Genomic DNA, 26,268 nt, shown 5'->3' on the forward strand with positions numbered 1-26,268 from the left:
TTTGTTCTCAGTATTTAAGAGTCTCTTATGGTTTGCCTCCCTCCCTGTCTGTAAATTTTTTTCCCTTTCCCTCCCCCATGGTCTTCTGTTAAATTTCTCAAGATCCACTTATGCGTGAAAACACAGGATACCTGTCTTTCTCTGACTAACTCATTTCACTTAGCATAATACCCTCCAGTTCCATCCAGGTTGCTGCAAATGGCCAAATTTCATTCTTTCTCATCACCAAGTAGTATTCCATAGTATATATAAACCATCTTTTTTATCCAGTCATCAGTTGATGGACTCTTTAGTTTTTAAAACAAAATGTATCCTCATTGTTTAGAATGTTAGAGATTTTCTTTTGTTACCTGGGATTCAGTGCTTATCATATACTTTGTTTCTCAGTTTTATTTCTTTCATGGCCACTTGCTTGCCACATTCTAATCTAAGGAGGGAGAAATACTAAGAGAAGTGAAGGAGTTTTAAATGAGATGTATCACTTAAACTTAAGAAATAAAGTCAAGAAAGAGTTCTTAGCTCAGTGCTCTCAGAGAGGGCCATATACCTGGAAGGGATTGAGAGTAGTGGACATTTTTCAGAAGCTCTCTTTCGTGGATTTCTTCCCCACTGCCTGGGGCCAGACAGCAGAATGATTCACCTCAATGATTCAAAACCTGATTCAGAGATCTAGTTAAAAGAACTTTGTATTTCTTATTATCCTACCTTGTTTCCAGTGGCAAAATAGATCATTCAGGATAAATTGGAATGTGTGAAAGTATAAGCAAGTAGATTGGGTCAGAATCATTACTGCCATCAGAGGGAAGCCTGGTATATCAGAGCTTTTATTAGTCCTTATAGTAAGCAAAATATCCTAAACAAGTAGAAATGTGTTAATTAAATGCACATATTGATTGCTCACTTTAAAGTGATAAACTTTAAAGTGATATCCCACCTTTGTCTCTTACCTGTCATATTTAAGTCCAGAGATCTAATCTTCCTAAATGTAAACAAAGTAGTATTTTTCCCGTCGACCCTACAACTTTCAAATCACTAAGAACACTAAAATTATCATAGAATAGAATTTTTGTCTTAAATCCTATTAGGGTTCTCAATCTAAAGTTATTTGAGTCCTAAAAACCAATCTTTCATCCTTAGTTTTCATATGTACAACATCAGATGTTAATAAATGTCATCACAAATGACCCTGTCCCCTTCAAGCTTATTTTTCTGCGTTTGCCTTACTCCTACATCTTCTCCTAGTTAGCAGAATTACTTGAAGTTCTTGTGGCTCATTAACTAAATTGGGCTGAAGCTACTACGATACCCAGGTGAGAAGCTATGTGGCCTGGGCGAATGTGGCAGCAGTGCAAGAAGAATTGAGAGTTAATCAAGCTCAGGATATCATTTTTAAGATTGAGACGATTTCCCTGTTCATGGTTTGGTCAAGGTTTGGTTGTGAAATAGAAGGTATCATTTATGGAGACTGAAGGACTCTCAGGTTTATGGCGGAAAACAATTCAGATAATGACGCTTGATAAAGAGCTCTATTACATATTCAAGTACAAAAGTTAAGCAGGCATTTATAGTTACTGACATCTGAGTTTAGGAACACAATGAATGCTTGAGATATAAAGTAGGGAATTACAGGTGTAGAAGATGGTATTTGAAGCTTTGAAATTAAATCAGACCATCCGGATGCGAGTGTAAAAAGAAAAAAAAAAAAAAGAAAGAAAGAAAGAGAGAGAGAGAGAAAGAAAGAAAGAAAGAGAGAAAGAAAGATTGTGCCGATGAGCACCATATGCTCCAAGATGTAGTGATTCAAAGAGGAGAAAAACGTGCAGGTAGTGTGCTACATGAGGGGCAAGTCTTTCCTAACACCACAAGGGTCTCTGTCCCAATTAATGGAGTTTGATAGTAATTCTGGCTACGAGTTAAAAAAAGAAAAAAGGAGAAGAAATCAGAGGAGTCTAAAAAGGAACCACTTGTGAAGTAAGAGTAAAATTATGTGCGCAGGGTTCTGAAGACTGTTGTAACCCAGAAGTCAAGTAAAGAAAATATTTGAAAATGGTGAGATAGACCAATGGTGTTAAGTGTTAAGAGATCCTGTAAGGGAACACTGTGGATCATCCATTGGGTTTCAAAGATAGAGATCGCAAAGCACTTATACAAGAGTAACATTAGGGGCGCCTGGGTGGCTCAGTCGGTTGAGTGTCTGACTCTTGATCTTGGCTCAGGTCATGATCTCACAGTTCATGAGACTGAGCCCTACATCTGCACTGACAGCGTGGAGCCTGCTTGGGATTCTCTCTCTCCCTCTTTCTCTGCCCCACCCCTGCTTTCATGCTCTCATTCTCTCTCTCTCTCAAAAATACATAAATATTTTTTAAAAAGTAACTTTAGTGGAGCAGTGGAAATGCAACTCTGATTAGAGTGGGTTGAAGAGAGAATAGGAAATGAGTAAACAGAGAGAATGAGTATAAAAGAAGGTATTGGACCTAATATCTGCAGATATTGTTTTTGATTTTCATGATAGCATAAAGTTATAAATTACAGAGAAAAATAAGAACACATTGTGGCTACTAGGAAAACCTCATTCAGATCTTTCCTAAATGTCCTAAGTCACAAACAGGCATGAATAAAGAAATTTGCTACCCCCTCAGCACTGAAACCGGTTATAGTATATAAGTCACCCTAAATGTGGGGCACCTGGGTGGCTCAGTCAGTTGAGCAGTCAACTTTGGAGTAGGTCATGATCCCAGTTCGTGGGTTTGAGCCCCATGTTGGCCTCTGTGCTGACAACTGGGAGCCTGGAGCCTGCTTCAGATTATGTGTCTCCCTCTCTCTCTGCCCCTCCCCTGCTCATGCTCTGTCTCTGTCTCTCAAAAATGAATAAACATTAAAAAATTACAAAAATAAATCACCCTAAATGTAATTGTTCCTCTACTCCAAAATGGTGTGGTACTGTTGGAGTTGACAGATAGAAACAGAGATAGAATAGATACATATATCCAAATGTGTGAATAATGGAAAGAAAAGATCTTACAGAACTCCATGTGTGGTAGAAATACAGTCTGAGCATTCCACATGGTTTCTCATATCACAGTATTATTCTTAAAGTGTCTTTCTTATTTTTCACTTATTGTATTATTATTCACTTATTGTATTATTATTCACTTATTGTATTATTATTCACTTATTCTAGATCATTCATTTTCATGATGTTTCACTTAATTTATTTGAGAAAAAGAGAACGAATATTTACATGAATCTTTTAGCATTACTGGGAAAAACAAAGTAACAATCTACTCTTAGAAGTGCCTATTTATTAGCATTTATTTATGCAAGTAGGAAAATAAAGGCAGGTCATGTGTAAGAAGTGCCTCGTTTGTCAAATACCTCCTGATTTATATTTTTCTCTTCATAAGCTTCTTTCTCCTTTCAATCACTATATACCACTAGGATCTCAAGAAAGGAAATAGATAAATATCATTACAGAAAGGAAACACTGATTTAAGGGAGATCCTGACAGAAGACATCTTGGAAAACAGCTGGGGATGACAAAAAAAAAAAATTGACATGTTGAACAATCCCAAAGAGAATACATTACCAAGTTATCAGAATTAAAATTGTTTGAGTTGCTGAATTTGAATGAGTTTACTGTATTATAAATTAATATAGAGAGGTTGGCATGGAAGGACATGAGAACTGTGCTAGCCTACAAGGTCATAGCATTGTAAGAAAAAGCAGATAAATTATAGGAAGTAAACACTATTATTTGAATACATAAATATCAAAACATAAATATTTAGCCCTAATACATGATTTCACATAATGGGTTTATTATTCCTAGAAAATTTATTTTGTGAGGAAAGGATGTTAGTCCAATGCCTTACCTCATAATTCTTCACCCTTTCTACATATTAATATAGGGGGGGGAGGGATGCAACTTTTCCCCTTTAAAACAAAGGAGCATAACACGAGCCTCTCTACTTCCAAATTTCCAATGATGAAATGCAAATTTTGGAATACCAGGAATGACCAAAAGGATTTTTTAAGCATGTGACTTTAATTAAAGCTAGATGATACATTAGGCTGGGAGAGAAAATTTGATTTGGTAAAAGCAGCTTCTCTACCCTCAGTAAGCTTGTCCTTGCTTTTATGACACTCAGTAAGAAGGCACTTTACCTTTGTTTTTAGATTAAGTACGACTTGTCCATGTTCCTGGCTCTCCGGTGTCATCTTTGTACTGTAGCGATGTTATAGAAGAAAACACAGAGCTGATCCATATCATTTTGAAGGCAATCTTTTTCTACCTATTGATGGGCCAGTTTCTAAAATAGTATAACTGAAGATGGAAATTAAGCTCCATTTTCCTAGATGACTCTCATAAAATATCAATGACAGAGACAAATAGCAAGAATCTGAAAGTATGGCAGTATTTTACAACTAGAATTTTTTTTGCTTTTTTTTTTTTTTAATTCTGAAGTTTTTCTATTAGGATGTTCCTTTAAAGGCTGAATCAATGATGTCAAGAACTTTTCAGAAACCCCATGCTCTGGATTTTGTGATTACAATAAAGCTTTTGCACAGATGCCTGCTATTTATTTACTTATTTGTTTTGCTACACGAAGAAAAATCTCATTCCTGAAAGCAGAGAAGCTGACTTGATTTCTCTAAACTTAGTGAATTAGAATATTGTGAAAATGGAAAAAAAAAAAGATCTCTGGATCCCCAAAGTTACAGGTAACAAATAGCGTATGAAAGAACAGGGCCAAATAGTCAAAACTAAGAATGAATAGCATATTATTATTACAGTAATTATTACAAAGAATATATAATTATGATTAATTAATACCATATTTAATTACATAAACCCATATTTCTTCTCATAATTTCATTCTAATCGAAGGAAAGGCAAGTGGTATGCAAGTATCCAGGCTCCGATCTATGGATACCCTAACAAATCCTTTAAATCTCACCATTAAATAAAGAATAGTAACTGCATTTAAGAGCTCCTTTTATTTATGGACATAGTTAATTAAAAATAAAAAAGTACCCTTAATTGAGAACTCCATTTCCTAATATTTATTCCTTTGAACCACCTAATTCCACAGCGGATAATGTGTATAATCATGAGAGAAAAAACAACAAATCATCAGACCTTTCTTTTTAAGTTTGGTATTTTTCAAGAAACTTTGTTCTCAGGCATAAGGAAAAACAAGTGAGAATATTTGTATTCTCTGTAGTTTACCCTTTTCCAATTTCAAGGCTTTAACCAGATCTTTAATTTTTTTTTTTTTTTTTTTTTTTTTTTTTTTTTTTTTTTGCTAAAAGAGTTTTGCAGGGTAGGAAAACAAAATCTGCTTGAAGCCAAATCTTTGCTCTGTTTTTTGAAAAACATTAGTCTAGTGAAAACATTATTTTAAGTGTGATGGGGAGTGGGGGGAGAGGAAGAGACAAATCTTCTAGAGGGTTATGACCATTCATATTGGGAAGTAAGCCAAAGGAAAAAGAAGTCAAATTAATGCAGTTTTCTTCCCTCTGGGAAGACAGCAATCCTGAAGAGTATTTTAATCCTTTTTTCAACATTTTCCCACCTCTTCATATTTGCCAGCAGTGATAAAAGCCAAGAGAATGCATTGAAAGGGTGGTAAAAAGGTCAATTGAAGATTAGAGGAAGATAAAGAGGCATCTGGGGGTAAAGTAGCATTTCTATTTCTCTTCTAAATTCTCTGACAGTGGCAATGCTGGGCCAGTAAACTTTGATGTGATATAACTTTATTTCTGATTTATTTTGTGACAAGAAGTAAAAGTTATAAAAGGTAAATAGTGATTACAACTGATTTATTTATACTGCTGTTTCTTTCGTTTTATTTATCAGTGGGAAAAAAGTCAAATGTTGTCAAGCAATGTAGATGATTTCCTATGGTCTTCTACTTACCCAGGGCTTCTGTTAGTATTCAGTAAATTTTATGATGCTATTATTTCTAAGTATTGAAACACATTTCCTGGACTACGTTTAGTTATAGGTTGTTCAGAACAATTATTTACTGGATCTAAACCTGCCTCAAAAAGATACTTTGTGCGTGTGTTGTTTGCAGTGAGAAGAGAATGAGGTTTCATGTTACTGTACCTAAAGTGTATTCTTTCATCATTTTATAGTGGTTAATTTGAATTACAAAGTCATTTAATCTTCTCAAATCTCCATTTCCTCATCTATTAAACTCACCTGAAAAGGTTGTGTGGACTCAAGAATGTAACATAGGTGAAGACATTTGGACTGGTTTTAGGAACATAACAGGTTCTGAATATATCTGATCTGTATTGATTTCGTTAAGTGCCAAATATGAGATAATTTGAATGCATGCAAGGATATATATGGCGTGTTCTGTACTCTACATTTTTTTTTAATTTTTTAAGTTTATTTACTTATTTTGAGAGACAGAGAGAGCATGAGCAGGGGAGGGGCAGAGAGAGGGAGAAAGAAAATCCCAAGCAGGCTCCGCACTGTCAGCATAGAGCCCAATGTGGGGCTCAGTGCAGGGCTCAAACTCTGGAACCTTGAGATCATGACCTGAACCAAAATCAAGAGTTGGATGCTTAACCACTGAGCCATCCAGGTGCCCCTCCATTTCGGAGGCACTTTTTATACCTAGGCCAGTAGCAGACCAATAAGATATAACCAATAAACTTTTTACATTTTAGCATTATGTTTCTGATGATGATTTGGGAGAGGTCCCTTACGTTAATTCCTGTCTGAACCGTCGGGAACCTTTCTACCAACTGTTTCAGCACTGACTGAATGGTCAGCAACACCAGCACTATTGACGATACCGGAAGACTCAAAGTTAATTGGGCTAGCAGTCTGCTTATGTCCCATGGATCGACTTCCCCCATGCTTCTCTTCTCCCCAGTTGTGGTACTCCATCATGATTTTAGTCATGACCTTTCTTTTATTGCTTAGGAAAAAATTACTAACAGGTCATGGATAAGCCACATAGAAAATAGCAAGCTCATAATAAATACGCCATGGAACAAAATGACTGGCAGATAATGCCCTGGTATAGGAACTAGGTGGCTAGAGGACACATTTACTAGATTTGTGTGACAAGGAATGTAATTTTTATGATTTGTTTAAGGCAGAGATTTCCACATCTTCTTTAAAAAAATAGACAATATGATAAAAGAAATGTATGTTTTATGCTAGCACTATGAGGACACTTTGACATTTCTTTCCACTTTCTGACAGCTGTTTTTGCAAGTTTCTCTATAATATTTCCATAAATCAGTAGCTGAGTATATAAAATTATGCAGTCTCCATAAAATCACAGAAAACCTTCCTTAGGTAACTAACTTCAATATTTTCAAAGTCTTTGTTTTATATATTTTAAATGTTAGCTTAAAATGTTGGTTTAAATTATAAGCAATCAACTTCCTGGCACTTTCAGCAGGTTCCATATATGGGTCAAACCTGCTCCCATGACTAGAAAATTCCCTCAGGATGCCAGCAAGTAGGGCAAAGGTCTGTGAATAAGCTCCCTAGGATGTGCTGAGGGAATGTGGTTGGGCATTGACAGTATCTTAGTTTAGTAAGAAATTCTAGAGTCCAAAGATTTATGATTTGAATCTGTGTGACCTTGAGGCAAGGAATGGAATAAGTATAGTCAACAAGAAGAGCAATGTGTAAATCCAGTTTTGGTAGCGCTGAGTATGTGATTCTATTCGGAGAATCAGAAACGCATGTCTTGGACTTGAGAACTGATTCAGGCAACTTCTATACAATATAAACAAGAAGACAGTTGGGAACAGGAGAAAAAATGACATCCAGGAGGCAAGAGAAAAAAAAAAAAAGAACAAGGTTAAAGTTTAAAGAACCAGATATTTAACAACATGTCATTTGTATTGGCATTAAACTAACAGCATTATGCTAGTTTTGCAATATTGGAATTTTTTATCCAAGATATTTTGCCTTTCACATTGATTTGGAGATGTACCAAAGTTCATGGAATATTTGGTTTTGCAATATTAAATTTTCACCTATCACTGATCTAAGGGTGGCTATATGAGGAAATGTACAAACTAATATTTACAAAAGTAGATATAGTTCCCCAAGACCTTAGTTTTCAAATGTTGAAGAATAAATTATTCTTTGACTTTCAGAAACAATACCCTCAGGAAAGCCTGAGAACAAATGTAAAAAAAATTGAAGTCAAAACTAAGTTCAGGGCGCCTGAGTGACTCACTTGGTTAAGCATCTGAGTCTTGATTTCAACTCAGGTCATGATCTCTTTGTTCCTGGGATTAAGCCCTGCATCTGGCTCTGCACTGACAGTGTAGAGCCTGCTTGGGATTCTCCCCCCCCCCACCCCTCTCTCTTTCTCTCTCAAGTAAATAAACTTTGAAAAAAAAAGAAAATTAAAAAAAACAAGTTTTATCTTAGTTAATTCTGAGTGATTAAAAACAAGATACTTCATTGAAAACTAGTCTGTAATCTTACTTATTTGTACACACTATCATATACCCCAGATTTTCCCTTGCCTTTGTTCAATATTAATGCTGTTTTAATATTCACGAATTCATAAATAACATAAAATAACACTATCACTGTAAAGTTAGCTATTGTTGGGATTGCACATGTTACTGTTCCAGGCAGTGTCATAGTTCAGGTCCAAGAGCCTCGTATTTTGTGACTAGAGAAAATATGATGGAATACAAGCATGTCAGAAAGGTACTAGTAGGAGGGAAGAGAAAAAAGACTGCGAGGTCCTTTTTGGGAGATCCTTTAGGCTTGTTATTTCTCGTGGTAGCATCTTAGCAACATTATGAACTTTTTCTTTTATTAGTTTAATTTTAAAGCTTCTGATATATAGATATTCAGTGAATTCAGTACATGATTTCTCATTTTCTCAATCTTAAAGCTTCAGACTTGATAAAATGAAGGAAATTTTCAACTTTTAATGTTTGTGGGCCCACCCTGCTCAAAAGGGTCTCAGAGGAACCATACTTTAACAGTCACCCAAATCAACAAAACCTCAAAGCATGGACTCAGTTTCTGCCCAGAGTACACATTGTACATCTGCTTCATTAACAAATAACCTTGGAGGAAACATTCTAAACATAAAGATAGGAGTAAAACCTCCCTAGTTCCCACAGGATTGGAATCATGCAGTCCTGCATATATTAAAAGCTTAAGATAAGGTCTGTTACTTTCTGCAATGCCTTTTGATTTGTAACTCTTAATGTAAAAAGTATATATAACCCTGAATGGTCCTTCCGTGGAGCACTTTCTTCTTTGTGAATGAAGATCGTGTATCACGGGCAGCAGTCCTAACTTGGACTTGAATAAAACTCTTTTCCTTTACCTTTAATTTTTTTTAAAAAGGTGTATTCATTTGTATTGACAGACTGCTTATCAGTAATGGAGAAATAATGATTACTTTGATTTTCAGAGTACTTTATTGTTGTTTGTACACAGACCTTTTTAATTCACAAAGCTCTGTGGAGCACATAACTCTTAAGGCACACATTGACCTAAAATTTATTCCATGTGAATGACTCACAGAGTCTGCCTTTCTGACCAACTCCTGATTGTTTTAATGCCATAAGCTGCCTGTATTTAGTTTTCAACAAAATAATGTGCTTCTGAGCATAAAAATGAAGTATTCTGTTCCCAGAATACTTCTACTATTGTGGAAAAAAAAAAAAAAAAAAAACCTTTACCTAAAACTCAAGGTTTGATTTCCTCTATGAGAAAAAAAAAAAAAAAAAGAAAGAAAGAAAGAATATGTGTGTGGGTGTGTGGACACTGAAAACTTGGAGTTATATTTAACCATTCATAGCAAATGAATCTAAAACACTTTTTTTTTAATAAATGCTGGCAAGCATTGAGCCTGTATCCATACAAGGTAGAAAAAACTTGGCAATGGGGGCGCCTGGGTGGCGCAGTCGGTTAAGCGTCCGACTTCAGCCAGGTCACGATCTCGCGGTCCGTGAGTTCGAGCCCCGCGTCGGGCTCTGTGCTGACTGCTCAGAGCCTGGAGCCTGTTTCCGATTCTGTGTCTCCCTCTCTCTCTGCCCCTCCCCCGTTCATGCTCTGTCTCTCTCTGTCCCAAAAATAAATAAACATTGAAAAAAAAAAATTTAAAAAAAAAAACAAAAAAAAAAACTTGGCAATGAATCAAGACTTTTTGCATTCCCTTGACTGATTACATTCTTCATTGTTTAGCTAATTATTCTGGCATCATGTGCAGACACAGAGTCCGTGTACATTCCATATTTTCATATAAATCCCAAATCTCAGAAAATAGGACTTTGAACAAAGTCTTCAAACAATGGGCTTCCCTTTGAGACATATCAATTCCTGTGCATCTTTTTCATAAATACATGCATGAAATAGAGTGAAAGATAATATGCTATCAAAGGTGTATCAAAGTTTAAGAAATTGTAACTGAAGGGGGGCGCCTGGGTGGTTCAGTCAAGTGTCTGGCTCTTGATTTTGGCTTAGGTCATGATCTCATGGTTTGTGAGTTCAAACCCCACATTCAACTCTGCACTGACAGCACAGAGCCTGCTTGGGATTCTCCCCTCTCTTTGCCCCTCCCAAACTCACTCTCTCTGTTTTTCTGTCTCTCTCTCAAAATAAAGAAATTGTAATTGAAGGAAAATTTTAGACATTCCACTAAAACACCCACAAAACCCTTTGTAAGTCTATGTTATTCTCCATGAAAATAGTTTCCCTGAATAAATCAAAAGGTTTTTAATTTAATCTTTATATAAGTAATACATACAGTTTGAAATGTCAAACAGTGCTGAGATCTTAATAAAAATAAGTTCCACTAACACTGACCTCTTCATCCCACTCCCCCCACACATATACCAACCTACTGACTAGAGATAACTATTTTCAAGTTTGTTTTCTGTTCCTTCTTATTTACTAGTTACTAAATAATATTATTTGTTGTTAATTCATTGTCAGTTTTAGATGGTATCCACTAATTTCTTATTAAGACAGGTGAAAATATATTATTTTTTTGAAGTAACATTAACACACAATGTTATATTAGTTTTAGATGTACAACATAATGATTCAACAAATCTATCCTTATGCTAAGCTCTCCACAAGTATGGCTACCATCTGTCACCACACTACGCTATTACAATACTATTGACTATATTCTTCATACCATACCTTTCTTCCTCATGACTTAATTCGTTCCACAACTTGAAGCCTTTACCTTGTACTCTTCATCCATTTTGCCCATCACCCTCCAAAATATCATATTTCTTACGTATTGCCCTCCATTCATTACCTATTGTAATAATTTTTATCCAACCTGTATTCAGTCATTTATTACTTGTATTATCACATGCTTCTAAAATAAGTATTATAATTATGCTTCTATTTATATCAATCTTGGTGGTGGTGGTGTTTTCTGGCAATCCGTCCCTTCCCTTCCCTTCCCTTCCTTTCCCTTTCCTTTTTATTTGTATGTTACTTATTTTTGAACCTTGGGCTGTTTTATCCAATATTGTGGCCATCAGTGTCTAAAACACATTATCAGATTCTATTTGCCAGGCTCATGTTTTCAGTTCCAGCCTCACAAGTAACTATGCTAAATTTTGTATGTTTGTATCCTTCAGCTCAGCTCCTCATCTCTTCCTTCCTCTTTGACTAGTTACGGTCTTCACTGGTTAAATTTTGCTGGAGAATTTATTTCCCTTATTCCGATTATTTTTGAAATATCCAGTTGAGGCTATTAGAACCTATTGTAACAAAGAATTTTGAAACAACTCAGGAAATGTAAACAATTCAATTAATCAATTTATCAATAAATATTGATATTTAATCAGTATCAAAAACCTGCTTGATATTCTGTGGGAGAGAATGGGAGAAATTTGTTGGACATGTTCAGGTGTATAAAATAATAACAAAAATAATAGAATCTTTCTCTTTAATTATTAAAACATACTATCAGATGCCATGGGAAGCATTTTTCATGGAGAAGCATTGGGTAAAAAAGCTGTCAGTTCTGAATAAACATTAGGATTCTTATTTAAATCGACATGTTTAGAAGTAAGCCTCAGACATAGCATTATATAAATCATTAGGCAAATCTAATGTGTGAGCCAGGTATGGAACTTGAGACAAGAACCTGGGTTTGGAGATCAGTTATACTACTTAATTGTTATTTGACATTCTTAAATTGGTTTAGTTCCTTCATCCCTAAGAAAACTGTATTATCTATATCTTATAGTTATGTAAAAATCATATATGAAATCTAAAATAATGATCACTTTTTCTTGAGAATAAACATGTACCAGGCGCTAAACTAAGTAGTTTTACATATAGCTTTTAATAGGCATTCTAACAGTACATGGCAGATATCTACTTGATCTAAATATAAAAAGTAGAAGCTTAGAGATGTTGAAAGTGTCACTCAAGGTCACACAAACAGTATTTTAGGAAATGTTTTTCAAACACTGCTATGGTCATTGAAGAACTTAAACTCTTAGATACTATATTGGCAATAATAGGCCCTTAAGAAGTACTGGCTATTTTAATTTTATTTGGAGAGGCCAGCTGGGTTATTGGTATTCTTGGCTAAACTTATCACCCTCATAGACTGAGAAAAACTCTCTGGAAATGCCCTCTATTCCAGACAAATAAAGGGCCCTCATGTTACACTAGCAGTGTTTCCTCAGAGGACCTCTCTGCCAACCATTGAATCTGAATGAATCTGAATCTGTTCCGATTCAGAAGGACAAGCTCCTCGGTCAAGTTCTTAACTGTAAAACAATAGAAATGATCTGAATCACTCCTAATGGGGCAAGTCATCTAAACTCTCTGAGCCTTAATTTAATAGAAAATTTAAAAATGAGGTGTGTCTAAATGATTTTAGTTACTCAAAAATTCCATCTAGTTTCATGATTTTCCATCATTTTTAACACATTATTTTTTCTTTTCTGTCTTACTTTTAAGAAAAAGTATGCCTCACAGAAATTTTAGAAGTTATATCAGAGATCCCTTGGTACCTACGTGTTGACATTCAGTTGATGCATTTAGGTACAACATTGTCTTATCAACCCTCAGGCTGACACACTTCATGAATGATAGAATGAGTCATACACTTATTATTTCACTATTCTTCAGTGTGATTTAAAAATATTTAACTTTTATATTGCACAAAATAATTTCTCATGGAAATGTGATTGAGAGAAGAAAGTTTTGGGGCGCCTGGGTGGCCCAGTCGGTTAAGCGTCCGACTTCAGCCAGGTCACGATCTCGCGGTCCGTGAGTTCGAGCCCCGCGTCAGGCTCTGGGCTGATGGCTCAGAGCCTGGAGCCTGTTTCCGATTCTGTGTCTCCCTCTCTCTCTGCCCCTCCCCCGTTCATGCTCTGTCTCTCTCTGTCCCAAAAATAAATAAAAAACGTCGAAAAAAAAATTAAAAAAAAAAAAGAAGAAAGTTCTAAATGAAAATAATAATTTCGTAACTCAAAATTGGAATCACACCTGCATTAAAAAAAACCACAAAACACCTGCAATACTTTCAAGTGTTGATAAACAATTCTATATTATTTCTGTTTCTAAAATTAATTGGGAAGACATCTGAGATTAAAAAATACAGTATTTTTGAGTAGCATAGTTCAAGAGTAACCCAATGTGAAAAAAAAAAAGCTAGTTTTTCTGTTCTTATTTCTACACCATACCTCCTTATAACTGAATTTTCATATTGTATTTCAATAAAAACAGAATATGTAAATGAATTGGTTAGTCTTCCTGACATAAGTATTTATTACAATATTTACTCGATAAGAAAACTTAATAATATAGTATTGCCAGAGTCCAGAACCTACTTTGCATATTAATTCCTACCTATTATAAACTTGAAAAACCCAAAGTCTTTTTTCTCATATAATTTCTAAAAGACATGAAAATTATGTGTACTTTTTTAAAATCAGAATTTTGCATGTCATATTTGGATGTAATTTAACATTTTAAAATATTTTATTTTATTTTCAATTTTGTAAAGATACATCATTCGAAGTTGTATAATTTCCTTCAAAATTTCATTTGTCTAAGAGATCTTGTTCTTTTCCCTATCTTAACCTCATATACTTCCATTGGAATTCCATGTATGTTATTTTTTATGTTATTTTTTTAATGCTCTGTAATCATAATTTGTCAAACAGTCCTGCAAAGAGAGTATCTTTCATACTTTTTAAAATTATTATGTTCTTCCACGATTACTACTGGATGATTTACAATGTCACTCTTTCTTTTTTTTGTTTGTTTTTCAATCTATTTCACCCCTCCTCATCCACACCTTCTCTCTGGAAACCACCTGTTTGTTCTCTGTATTTAAGAGTCTGAATTCGTCTTTTTTATTTGTTTTGTTTCTTAAATTTCATGTATAAGTGAAATCATATGGTATTAGTCTTTCTCTGGCTTATTTCACTTAACATTATATCCTCTAGGTCCATCAATATTGTTGTAAATGGCAAGATCTAATTCTTTTTTGATAGTTGAGTAAGATTCCATTATATATATATATATACACACATATATATATACACATATACATATATATACACACACATATATATGTATATATATATGATATTCCATGATGTCATATAATTTTATATATATGTGTGTATATATACACACACACACACACACACACACATATATATATATATATATACACATATATACATACCACATCTTCTTTTCTATTCATCTATCAGTGGACACTTGGGTTGCTTCTATATCTTGGCTATTTTAAATAACGCTGAAATAAACATAGAAGTACACATATCTTTTTGAATTAGTATTTTCATTTTCTTTGGGTAAATACCCAGTAGTGGAATTACTCAATCATACACTAATTCTATTATTAATTTTTTGAGGAACCTCCACAAGTTTTTCACTGTGACTGCACCAATTTACATTCCCACCAACAATGCATGGGGATTCCTTGTTTTTCCACATCATCATTAGCACTTGTTATATCTAGTCTTTTTGATTCTAGCCCTTCTGACAGGTGTGAGGTGATATCTCATTGTGAATTTGAGTGGCATTTCCTTAATGATTAGTGATGTTGAGGATGTTTTCATGTGTCTGTTGGCTATCTGTATGTCATCTTTGGATAAATGTCTACTCAGTTCCTCTGTCCTTTTTTTAATGGGATTGAGTGTGTGTGTGTATGCATGTGTGCTGAGTTGTATAAATACTTTATATATTTTTGATATTAACTTATTGCATATATCATTTGCAAACATCTTCTCCCACTGCATAGGTTGCCTTTTTGTTTTGTTAATATTTCCTTGTTCTTTCCTTTTCCGTGCAAAATCCTTTTTATTTTGGGTGTAGTTCTGATAGATTAAATTTTCTTTTGTTTCCCTTGATTGAAGGAAACCACGTCATTATTATACTGGACTAAAGATTAAATCCATTTTGGATTTGTTTTGTGTGTGGTATAAGTGGTCCAGTTTCATTCTTTTGCATGTTACCGTCCAGTTTTCCCAACACCATTTGTTGAAGAGGTTGTCTTCCCCAGTGTATATTCTTGCCTCTTTTGTCATAGATTAATTGGCCATATAAATTTAATCTTGTCCTCTTCATGTTCTATTCAAAATTTGTTACTCCTTTGAAATATTTCTAAGATACCAATCTCAGATCTATGAAGTTGAATGACATGGTTTCAAAAATACTGACAAAGAAAACTTTATCTTCTTTCAATTTCCTTCTAAGATCACTTTAGGTCCTGAAGTATCAAATCTATCAGAAAGACTATATTATATACCACCATGTAAGATTGTCTAGTCTTGGTAACTGATAGACTCATCAAATTCATCTCCTGTCTGACCAGAATTGCATTCAAACCTAATTAAAGGTAGTGGACTGCCATATTATTTTTTTAAATTAAGGAAAGGAAGAGTAAACTAATCATTATATTCATACACTGGAAATCTATGAGGTTGCTTGAACAGTGGGTTAGATATACCTAGAGAGTTATTGACTATGTCCATGAGACTATAAATGAAAGGTGGAGGGAGGGGGGTGAAGTAGAGCAACATTCCTTGTAACACAATTGCATTTTCCAGTTTTATAAAATTAAATAGACAAAGACTGAGAAAGGACTAAAGGGATAATAGGATTATTTTATTTGTTTCAACACTCCTATAACAATATTGCAATTTTAAGTAATATGGAAAAATATCAATAAAGTATAATCTCCTGAAAAGAAAGTTCCAGAACCTGACTTGAACACGATTTCTTATATCTTACAATTTTTAAAACTTTAATTATAAAGACTTTTTCTCATAATTTAACCATATGTCTTCTTTGTCAGTCATTTAAAAAAAAATTCTTCTTTCATAACACTATGGAAAGTAGAATGAGATATAAAAATTTAGATGCTGAATTTGACTCTCTGGAAAGCCACATACTCTAAATTTGTTAAAATAATATGAAAAAATAGGTATCATACTTACCCTAGGCACTAACCTTGTCATTTTTCTGGCATGCCACATAATCCCTGTTAGATTGCTCTTCATCTCTAAAATCAATTTTTAAAAAATGAGTTTCATACCTGCCTTCTAACTTTTAGAACATTGTGGTAATGTTATAGAATACAAATCATTTCTTCAACATATAAAAAAAAAAGTGAAAATGTCTAGAAGTATAAATCTATAATGATCATAATCTGTAATGTTTGAATAGGTCAAAACTTGGAGGAGAATTCTGTCTAGGATCATACTCTAAAACAAAGGCCAAAACCTCAGGAAATATAATAAAAAACAGAATCTCCTCCCAACAGAAGGAGACAGAAAGAAACTACAACCGCAAGTTTTCTAAAGTAACTGCTCTAAGAAAACAGAGAGAGAGAAGAAATATTTTCCCCAGGGAAAATTAAGCCTCTTATTTTCTATTTGTATTTGCCTTTATACATCACACTAGGCCATAACAAACTCACAAAGGTCCTGTGGAATATTTAAAAGGATTTTTTAAATATTTATTTATTTATTAGCGATCTCTACAATGTGATACTCAAACTCACAATTCTGAGATTAAGAGTGAAACACAGCAGGGGTCCCTGGGTGGTTCAGTTGGTTGAGCGCCCGACTTCAGCTCAGGTCATGATCTCATGGTTCATGAGTTCAAGCCCCGCGTCAGGCTCTGTGCTGACAGTTCAGCGCATGGAGCCTGCTTTGGATTCTGTGTCTCCCTGTCTCTCTGCTCCTTCCCTGCTCACACTTTGTCTCTCTCTCAAAAATAAATAAAGATTAAAAAAATAAAAGAGTGAAACACAGCAATATTCGACATTATAGTCCATACAGACTGCTAGCTTGAGGAATTCAAAATCTTAACATTTGACTGCACTATATTCCTTGAGATGATGCCATATCTTTGCAAAGCTAGGTTTTCAGCAGTCACTATGATAAACGGCAAGTACTCATGAAAACCAATGTGGGATAGGAAAAGAGGATGGCAGTGTCAAATCTGATTACAGGTTTGAGAAGTTGCACTGTGTCCAAAACATGCATACATTAACAATTGTGATTAAGAATGAAATAAAAATATAAGTTTTCTTTCAATGTGCATGTGGTTTCTGTCAAATAACAAACTTTTAGGTAATAAATATTTATTAAATTCTTGGACCCATTTAGAGATCAAATATAATTGTTAGCCACTTTTTTTTTTTAATTTAAGAGGGGAGGGGCAGAAGGAGAGAGAGACAGAGACAGAGACAGAGACAGAGACATAGAGAATTCTAAGCAGGCTCCACACTCAGAGTGGAGGCCAAAGCGGGGCTTGATCCCACGACCCTGGGATCATGACCTGAGCTGAAATCAATAGTCAAATGCTCAACCAACTGAGCCAGCCTGCTCCCCCTTAGCCACTTCTTTGGGTGGAGATGCACCATGGAAAAATGACAGACACAGCTTGTGAACTAAGAAACTATGGGACCCCCTGGATCAATACTTAATCTCTGCAAAACTACTGTGCAAGAGAGGAATACAGTACACTCATCTCAATCTTGTGGCTCTTACCTTCATAACTTTAATGAGAGAAAGATATGTGCTGCCACCCACCATGGAGAGTTAAGTGCAGACCCATTTGAATGAGAACGATTCTGAGACAGACTTTTGATTTAGGATACATCTGGGATGGCACCAAATTTAGGTTTTGTTTCCTCTCCCTATCACCAGAATCCAGTGATGTCTTGTCATTAGAATAATAGAAATTATTATTATAATGGGAATAAGCTTATGATTCACCTTTATGTGAGCATGAAAATGAATTCATGAAAAAATTACTTATCATCCAAAATGGAAGCATCCACTCCACAGAGGGCCAGACTCCCTGGGCCTAGCAATTCACTGAAAATTGGGGAAATTCTGACAACACATCCTTCATCAGTTAAACAATTATTAATGTGTTAAGTCTAGCAAATTTGTGACTGGAGAAGACGGTACACTGGAAAAAGCCTGTCTTCAGTTAGACAAGTATAGCCCATTGCATCTCCATTCTTTTAAGGTTTCATGTGTATAGATTGTGTATCTGCAGTATAGCTAATTATCTAGGCATTAAAGAGAAAAGGAGAAGAAAAAGGCAAAAAGGAATTAACCTGTATGCCATTGTATGCATCTGTGTTCTCCTATAAATACTGGATTCATGAACCATTGCCAATGAAGGTCATTCACTTTAACTGGAATGAAACACAATAGCAATGTAATTTTCTTAATCTCCTGTATGACTTTCCTTCCATGCATTACATTTCCATCCCTCATTTCTTTTGTCTCATTTCATGTCTTCTATTATAGTGGCTTTAATATGCTTACTCCCCAATCTCTTATTGGCCCACATTCAAACCATTTACTGTAGGTAATTAGCTTTACTGTGTCTGAGCCTGTGTTATCTCTGCCTGTTCAGTTCACAGCAGCCTTTTTATGAGTATTCTTCTTATATCAGAATTTAAAAGAGTCAAAATAGGATCAACGTCTGTTGAGGACATTGTGGCTTAGTTTTTCAGTTTCAAGCAACCAAATGTGATGCTATACTCTTTTGAGTAAGAACACAAATCATTGACCAATGTGTTGTTTAATTAAAAAATAATAGCTTAAGTCAGACCAAATTTAACAAGGGCTACTATATTACAGAGTCTCTAAATCTAAAATCAAATACCAAGCAACCACAAGGATATGCTATATAAAATATGCTTAGAGAGACTCCAGGGAAAATTGAAATGAAATCAAAGAATTTGCATCCCCTTGACCAAGGCAGCCTTAACATTTTTGTCAGCCTAACTAACCATTAGACAAGCTTCTTTCTGACTCTAGGCCCCTGCCCTTACTTTTCTGAGAACATTTCTTTTAGAAAACTGGTCAGTAAATCCTTTCCCAGCCCCTTTGAAATGTAAGTATTTTTAAAAGCTTGCCTATTTTACAACCTAAGGATGTCTTTCTCAAGACCTGGGAGCCATCTTCCTGAAATGTAGTTATCAAGAAAAAGAGTACCCCTATCCTCATTTCCCCCCATTTTTGTGGAAGGACAGAAGCCTAACTTCCGTGGACTCCTTGATCTCAGTTGTAAAACTTCCTGTGATGAAGTTATGATTTTACTTATATTTGGAATCTAAAAACAAAACAAGTGCACAAACCACAAAAACCCAGAAACAGAATCATAAATACAGAGAATAAACTAGTGGCTGCTGGGGGGAAAGAAGGAGCGATGGGTAAAATAGGTGAAAGGAATTAAGAGGTCCAAACTTCCAATTATAAAATAAATAAATCATAGGGATGAAAAGCAGAGCATGGGAAATATAGTCAAAAATACTGTAATAACATTGTAGGGTGACAGATGATAACTATACTTATCCCAGTGAGCATAACTTAATGTATAAAATTGTTGAATCACTATGTCATACATATGAAGCTGGTATAATATCGTATGTCAACTATACTTCAATTAAAAAAAGAGAGAGAAAATGTTTACTTTTCCTTTTGTAAAAGCCAGTTGGCAAACAGATGGCCTATGATCTTTGTCTCACCCCCACCTTTTATTTTTATTTTTTCAATTTAAATTCAAGTTAGTTAACATATAGTATGTCCAAGTATTGCTTTCAGGATTATCGGTTTCAGAAAAATTTAGTGATTCATCACTGGCATATAACACCCAGGGCTCATCTCAACAAGTGCCCTCTTTAATGCCCATCATTCATCCCAAGAAGTGCCCTCCTTAATGCCTATCACCCGTTTAGCCCATCCCCCCACCAACTTCCCCTCTAACAACCCTCAGTTTATTCTCTGTATTTAAAAGTCTCTTATCATTTGCTTCCTTCTGTTTTTGTATTATTTTATTTTCCTTCCCTTCCACTATGTTCATCTGTTTCGTTCCTTAAATTCTACATGAGTGAATTCCTCTGACTTATTTTGCTGAGCATATACACTCTATTTCCATCCACGTTGTTGCAAATGGCAAGATTTCATTCTTTTTGATTGCCAAGTAATATTCTTCTTTATCCACTCATCAGTTTATGGACATTTGTGCTCTTACCATAGTTTGGCTATTACTGCTATAAACACTGGGGAGCATGTGCCCCTTTGCGTCAGCATTTTTGTATCCTTTGGATAAACCCCAAGTTTTCAAAACCATACTGCCTTTTGTTTCTGCAAAGTTGCATTCAGACTGAGTTCTAATCTCTCTTCCTTATTATAACAACCTGAACAAAGTGTTCCTTTCCTGTTTAACTTCACTGAGTGCAATTTTTGCTTTGACACATTAATGCCTGATAATATTGTTTTTAAAAATATTCAAAACCATCAGTTTTATCTCATAGCTTTTCCCCAAGGCTTGCTCTGGTCAATGAACTGGGTGTTGCAGAGTTGGAAAGTAAGAATTCAAGAAAATAAGCATTTTCATTTCCAGCTTATATTAACAAGTTATTCATTTCAAATTATTATATTATCATTGATTCATGAAAGAAATGTTTGAAAATAAAAAGTAAGCCAGGAAATGAAACTTAATATTTGATCATTCTTGATTTTTCCTTAATTATCTCTTGACAATACACAAAGGTAATGGAGAAATAAAAACATGGTCTAAATCTAGACCTGGCATTCTATTTTATTCTGCTCTCATAGTACAACCCAATACATATTTACTGAAGAAATTTAAAACTGTTTATATGTTATCCTTTCCTTTAAATTACAACCATTGTATGCAATATTTTTTTGTTGGTCTATGGTGAATTGTCAAGATGAGGATTGTTTATGGGTTTGGAGTAGGATAGATGGCGAGTTTAGAACGCAAAAGCAGGGGAGTCTAGGAGTCAACTGGGTATAGCCACTCATCAAAATGGAGAAAACGAGAAGGAAGAAAGGAGGTGGAGGAGGGTGGGAAAGCAAGGTACTTGGTGAGTTCAGTTACTGACAAATTGAGTTTTGATGCCTGTGATGTAGCCCAAGAAAGATGTCCACTATAAACCTGTATATGGAGAGGCAGATCAGGGCTGGCATTCGACATTTTGAAGGCATGAGGGGAGAAAAGGATTTTCTACAGAAGGGAGAACTTTGAACTCTTCAGATGTGAAAGGGATGAAAGAGAGCAGAGATTAATATTCTACAGAACAGAGGGAAATAGATTGAGCAAAGTCCTGAGAAAGAAGTTCAGGGGGATTCAGAATGGATGAAGGAACGAGGTTGATAGTTTACCTTGAAAAATGAAGATGTCTTTTCCACTGAGCTGAGATGAAAGACAGATACATGTTAATCTGAAAGCAGGATGTAAAGAGATGTGAATAGAAACTGAGAATAGTCCTATTTAATAGTCTCTCTCTTCTCTACAAAGTAAAAAGCAGTATTATGGAAAAGAAGGTTAGATGCTTCTAATCAGGGCTTCTAAATGTCTGTTCCACTAGGGAGATAGCTCTAACTAAACCAGTTTGGGCACAGAGCTGTGCAAGTCATTTGTGATCAGGTATTGCTTTGTAACATCACATCAATCCATCACTTGCTAAACCATTAACACAGCTGTCAGCCTCCTGTATTAAAATCCCAGACAGAGTTGTTGAGTCACTTCCATTGTGTGTTCTGGAACCCATTTGAACCCGCCATATTATATTTCTTTGTAGATTTACTGACTGTAAGCACTGGCTTGAGAAGGGGACAGGAGAAAAGGGACTATATTTCTGTATTAATTATCAGTGCTATGCCTGACACCAACTCTTCTACAAAAAAAAATGCCTGGTGATAAAAACAAACTGTATTTTAATATGATTGATTAAATACAGTTCTATTTACAAATGTCCCTGAGTACCCGAAAAATAAATATAGACAAAGTGCCTCTCTGTCTCTGTCTCTGTCTCAATCCCCCCCACCCCCGCCCCCGGCGTCTTCCCCAATTTTTGGAGCTCAAAACAGCCTGGTATTAAGTAAAGGATCAATAAATGTTTCTGGAGGCTGAATGCTTTGACTTTTGGCTTAAATCTTGAATTGCTTTACTTGTTAACTCTTTATATACTTATGCTTTACTTTGCCATTTGGATGCTTAGTTTTTGAGGAGAGAAACTCTAATCACAACACTACATGTTAAAGCCCCAACTAGCAAAAAAAGAAAACTTTGAGAAAGGCAGTTTTATAATAAAACTATATACATAATACATTTGGTTAGCCAAAAGGGTTTGGGAATATAAACACGCTTGAAATCTCCTTTCAACAGCAAGTACATAATAAGTACAAGAACACATTTTCAGATTCGTTGTTTTCAGATTCATTTTTAAAATTCTAGTTTGAAGTGGTCTTATAGAAATCGATGGGAGGAAACCCCAGTATAATAGTAGGAAATGTTAATAATTTTAATATGTAAAAAATTCATGCTTAGCAATGGAAAGACAACCTCATCAAAATATTGATTTTTTTGGCATTTCTTTTCTAAGTTTTTTAAGGATTAATTCTAAAAAGAATTGGAAGATAATTTAAATAGCTATTTGCTATTTAAAAATAAAATATAGATTAATATCAAAAATTCACTCTTGGTCTATATCTAGAGAGAAAAACTGTTAAATTGGAAATATGTATCATTCTATTTCTAAATGAGAAAAGAAGTCAAAATAGCAAAAGTTGAATCCACCAATGATTCTCATTAGTTACCAGTTTCTCTTCTAACTGGAAATCCTTCCAATGATCTGTAATGAGAAAACAATTCTGGAAAAGTTACTAAAAGGATATGAACAATGATAATGAAAAAAATGCAAATGAAATTTTTACCAAAGAGCCAGAAATACTCCAACAAAAAGGTTCCTAAAGCAAAACTTTTTTTTACTATTATAGTAAAAACAACACCGCCACCTTCTGGTAAAAATATAAATTGCAACCTCGGAAAGGATTTTTTGTTTAGTGCTTCAAATTTGCTTATTTACTAACTATAACTTCAGAAAATATAATTTTTAGCATTGACGGATATTGGATAATTCCCACAAATAAAAGTTGTGTTTGGGGTTTAAAAAAATATCTACGTAGTTAACCTCAGCATACCAACGATAAAAACAAAAGCATGAGACTTGGAGCCACAGATACCCAGATTCAAGTTCTAGTGCTGACACTTACTAACCTTTTGGCCTTGAAAACTTAATTTCCCTGGGCTTTAGCTGTCTCACCTAAGAAGAAATTGATAAGACTGTAGTGAGTCAAAATGTGTAATACATCTAATGCATTTCCTCATATCCAACAGATCCACAATAAGTAATATTTTCACTAGAACTATCTGGCCTTTTCTTTTTTCAGTTTAAAGTGTTTTGTAAGCAGTATTACCCAACTGGCTTTGCTGTTTATAATTTTCCGACTTTCAAATTGCTTATCAAAGACATATGGTAGTTATCTTTACACCATTCACTCATATAAAAGGAAAGCCAATAATAGATCTATTTAATCAATTGAAAAGCAGGACGTATATATCACAAAGAAAATAAGGCAGAGAGTTGATAAAGTTCATTTTTTCCTTTTCTTGGGCAAGCTTCTGCTTTGCAGACAACTAGCAAAAAGATGTGCCAGAGTTTCTGTAATTGGGAAGCCAGATGAGTCAGCTGTTTCCACATTCTTTGGAAGATTCAAGAATATAGCTAAGGAGCATGTACCAGGAAGTCTTTGTCTTATGTCGGTCAGTGCCTTTACCATCTCCATTGAGCTATGTCAATTCTCTATTTTCCTTATCAGAATTTATCCCATTACATCACCATATGCTGCCATGCACTCAACCCAACTACTCTTGGATCTCTCCATGAAATAATCCTGTAGTGGGTGTTATGTCCACATTATTACTGAAATAGCTCACTAATGCAGGAAAAGAAGGAATCTAGTGATATTCTCTGATTTTTTTATTTCTAAAATCAAGAGCCTTTAGAAAAATTTAAAAACAAGTAACTCTCTCTCCATTGCTTTCCAACTTTCTACCACCCTTTCTTCCCCAACTCACTCTACCCCATCCAAGAGAGCACATGCTTCTAGAAAACGCCTCAGTAGTATCTCAACTCTCAGCAGTTTCCAGCACTGATTACACTTTAGAATAAACTAGGAATTTTTAAAAATTATTTTGAAAGATGGAGAGAGAGAGAGAGGGAGAGGGAAAGAAAGGATAAGCAGGGGAAGGGCAGACACACACACAGAGGGAGAGAGAGAGAGAGAGAGAGAGAGAGAGAGATTGAGAATCCCAAGCAGGCTCTGGGCTGTCAGCACAAAGCCCAACTCAGGGCTGGAACTCACCAGTGGTGAGATCATGACCTGAGCCAATATGAAGAGTTGGATGCTCAACTGACTGAGCTCAACATGACCCAGAATAACCTAGGAAATTTTTAACAAAGCAAACTTAATCAGACCTGGATGGCACTTGACATTGTTAATTTTTAAAGTTCCACAGGCAACTTCCATTTTAGTCATTGCCAACCACTCAATCCAAACTCTAGTCAGAGACAGAGTTGACACAGAATCTGAAGCAGGCTCCGGGCTATAGGCTGTCAGCACAGAGCCTGATGCGGGATTCGAACTCACAAACCAGAAAATCATGACCTGAGCTGAAGTCAGATATTTAACCAACTGAGCCACCCACGTGCCCCCCATACGTTGGGAAATTCTTATCTTCAGATGTTATGAGTGTAGCTATTCTGCCGAGGCTTCTGCTCTGTGTATTTTGGTCCCTAGGCTTAAGCCATGAATTTCTAACTTTGTTCCTTTCCTCCCTCACCATATTGGGATACATACTCCATTCTGATGGGACTGAACTAAGAAAACATCCAAATAGGCAGGAGACACTAGCAAGATCCTCTTAGGGAATTCTCTATAGACTTGGAAAGACACAACAATAGTTGGCTTTTCAATATTGTTTCTAGTATCAATTCTTTTTGCAAATCAAATATATATTAAAATGCACCATTTTAATATGTACAGTTCAACAATTAATAAATATATATATACTACCATGACAGAGAATAGTTCTACCATGCCCTTTTGCAGATGTGGTATTAATTATTTCTTTAATGCTAATTTGCTGGTTTACATCATCATTCTACAGATAGTTAATATGTTAACATAAGATAAGCTGGGTAAAGCTTATAGGAGAATTGTTTGTACTATTTTTACAGCTTTTCCTAAGTCTAAAATTATTACAAAATAAAGCATCAAAAAAAAGTCAAATTAAATCTGAAAAGAAAAATTAAAATGCCAATTATTTGAGGACGATTTTTATAAGCTGTTCATTTTAGCAAAAACACTAAAATGTTTGCATTTACCCATGCAGTTTTTAAAAACAAATTCTTTTATTTATTTTTGATCACTCACATGTAATGTGTAAGTTAATGTTTATTGTTTTGGGTACAAAAAAAGGCCGAAAAATACTGAAATATGCTGCAGTGCAGGAAAAGGACATTACCTCTAAAATTAATGTCCAATCTGATTTCTTTAAAAAAAATAGTACTGAGTGTTTTGATAACCCAAGAGGACTTACATATAAAACCTTCACACAACACATTACTTTTGCAGTTTCAGATAACTGACAAGCAGCCATCTGCAACTGTATACTACTAACATAAATCTTATATGTCCATCTGTCATCCATGAAAACTATAGTATGGAACAATATTTTAGCATTTATTTCATAGTGAATGTGGTTTATATTGAATTAAATACATCTATTGAGATACCAGAAATCACTGAATTAAATTACATTCACCAAGTTCAAAAGTACACTGATTTTCCCTTTCCCAACCATCAAATGTGTGTATTCATAAA

General features: G+C 34.9%; 1 protein-coding gene across 15 annotated transcripts in view; it reads right to left on the reverse strand.

The window, feature by feature from the left end:
* Positions 1–26,268, reverse strand: part of SLCO4C1 (solute carrier organic anion transporter family member 4C1) — a 113,068-nt gene that overhangs the window by 28,042 nt on the left and 58,758 nt on the right. For 6 of the 15 annotated variants that reach the window (XM_030325661.1, XM_030325654.1, XM_030325789.1 and 3 more), the window contains 2 exons: positions 18,618–18,698; positions 16,480–16,544 (listed from right to left, as the gene is read on the reverse strand). The exons of 1 other annotated variant lie outside the window; for it this stretch is intronic. In XM_030325661.1, coding sequence (XP_030181521.1) covers positions 16,480–16,544; positions 18,618–18,698 — 146 coding nt within the window. The remainder of the gene's footprint in view (positions 1–16,479; positions 16,545–18,617; positions 18,699–26,268) is intronic. 8 more of the 15 variants (XM_030325679.1, XM_030325668.1, XM_030325774.1 and 5 more) reach the window with 3 other exon arrangements.

Source organism: Lynx canadensis, chromosome A1 (assembly GCF_007474595.2).
Source record: "Lynx canadensis isolate LIC74 chromosome A1, mLynCan4.pri.v2, whole genome shotgun sequence".
In the NCBI taxonomy this organism is placed as follows: Eukaryota; Metazoa; Chordata; class Mammalia; order Carnivora; family Felidae; genus Lynx; species Lynx canadensis.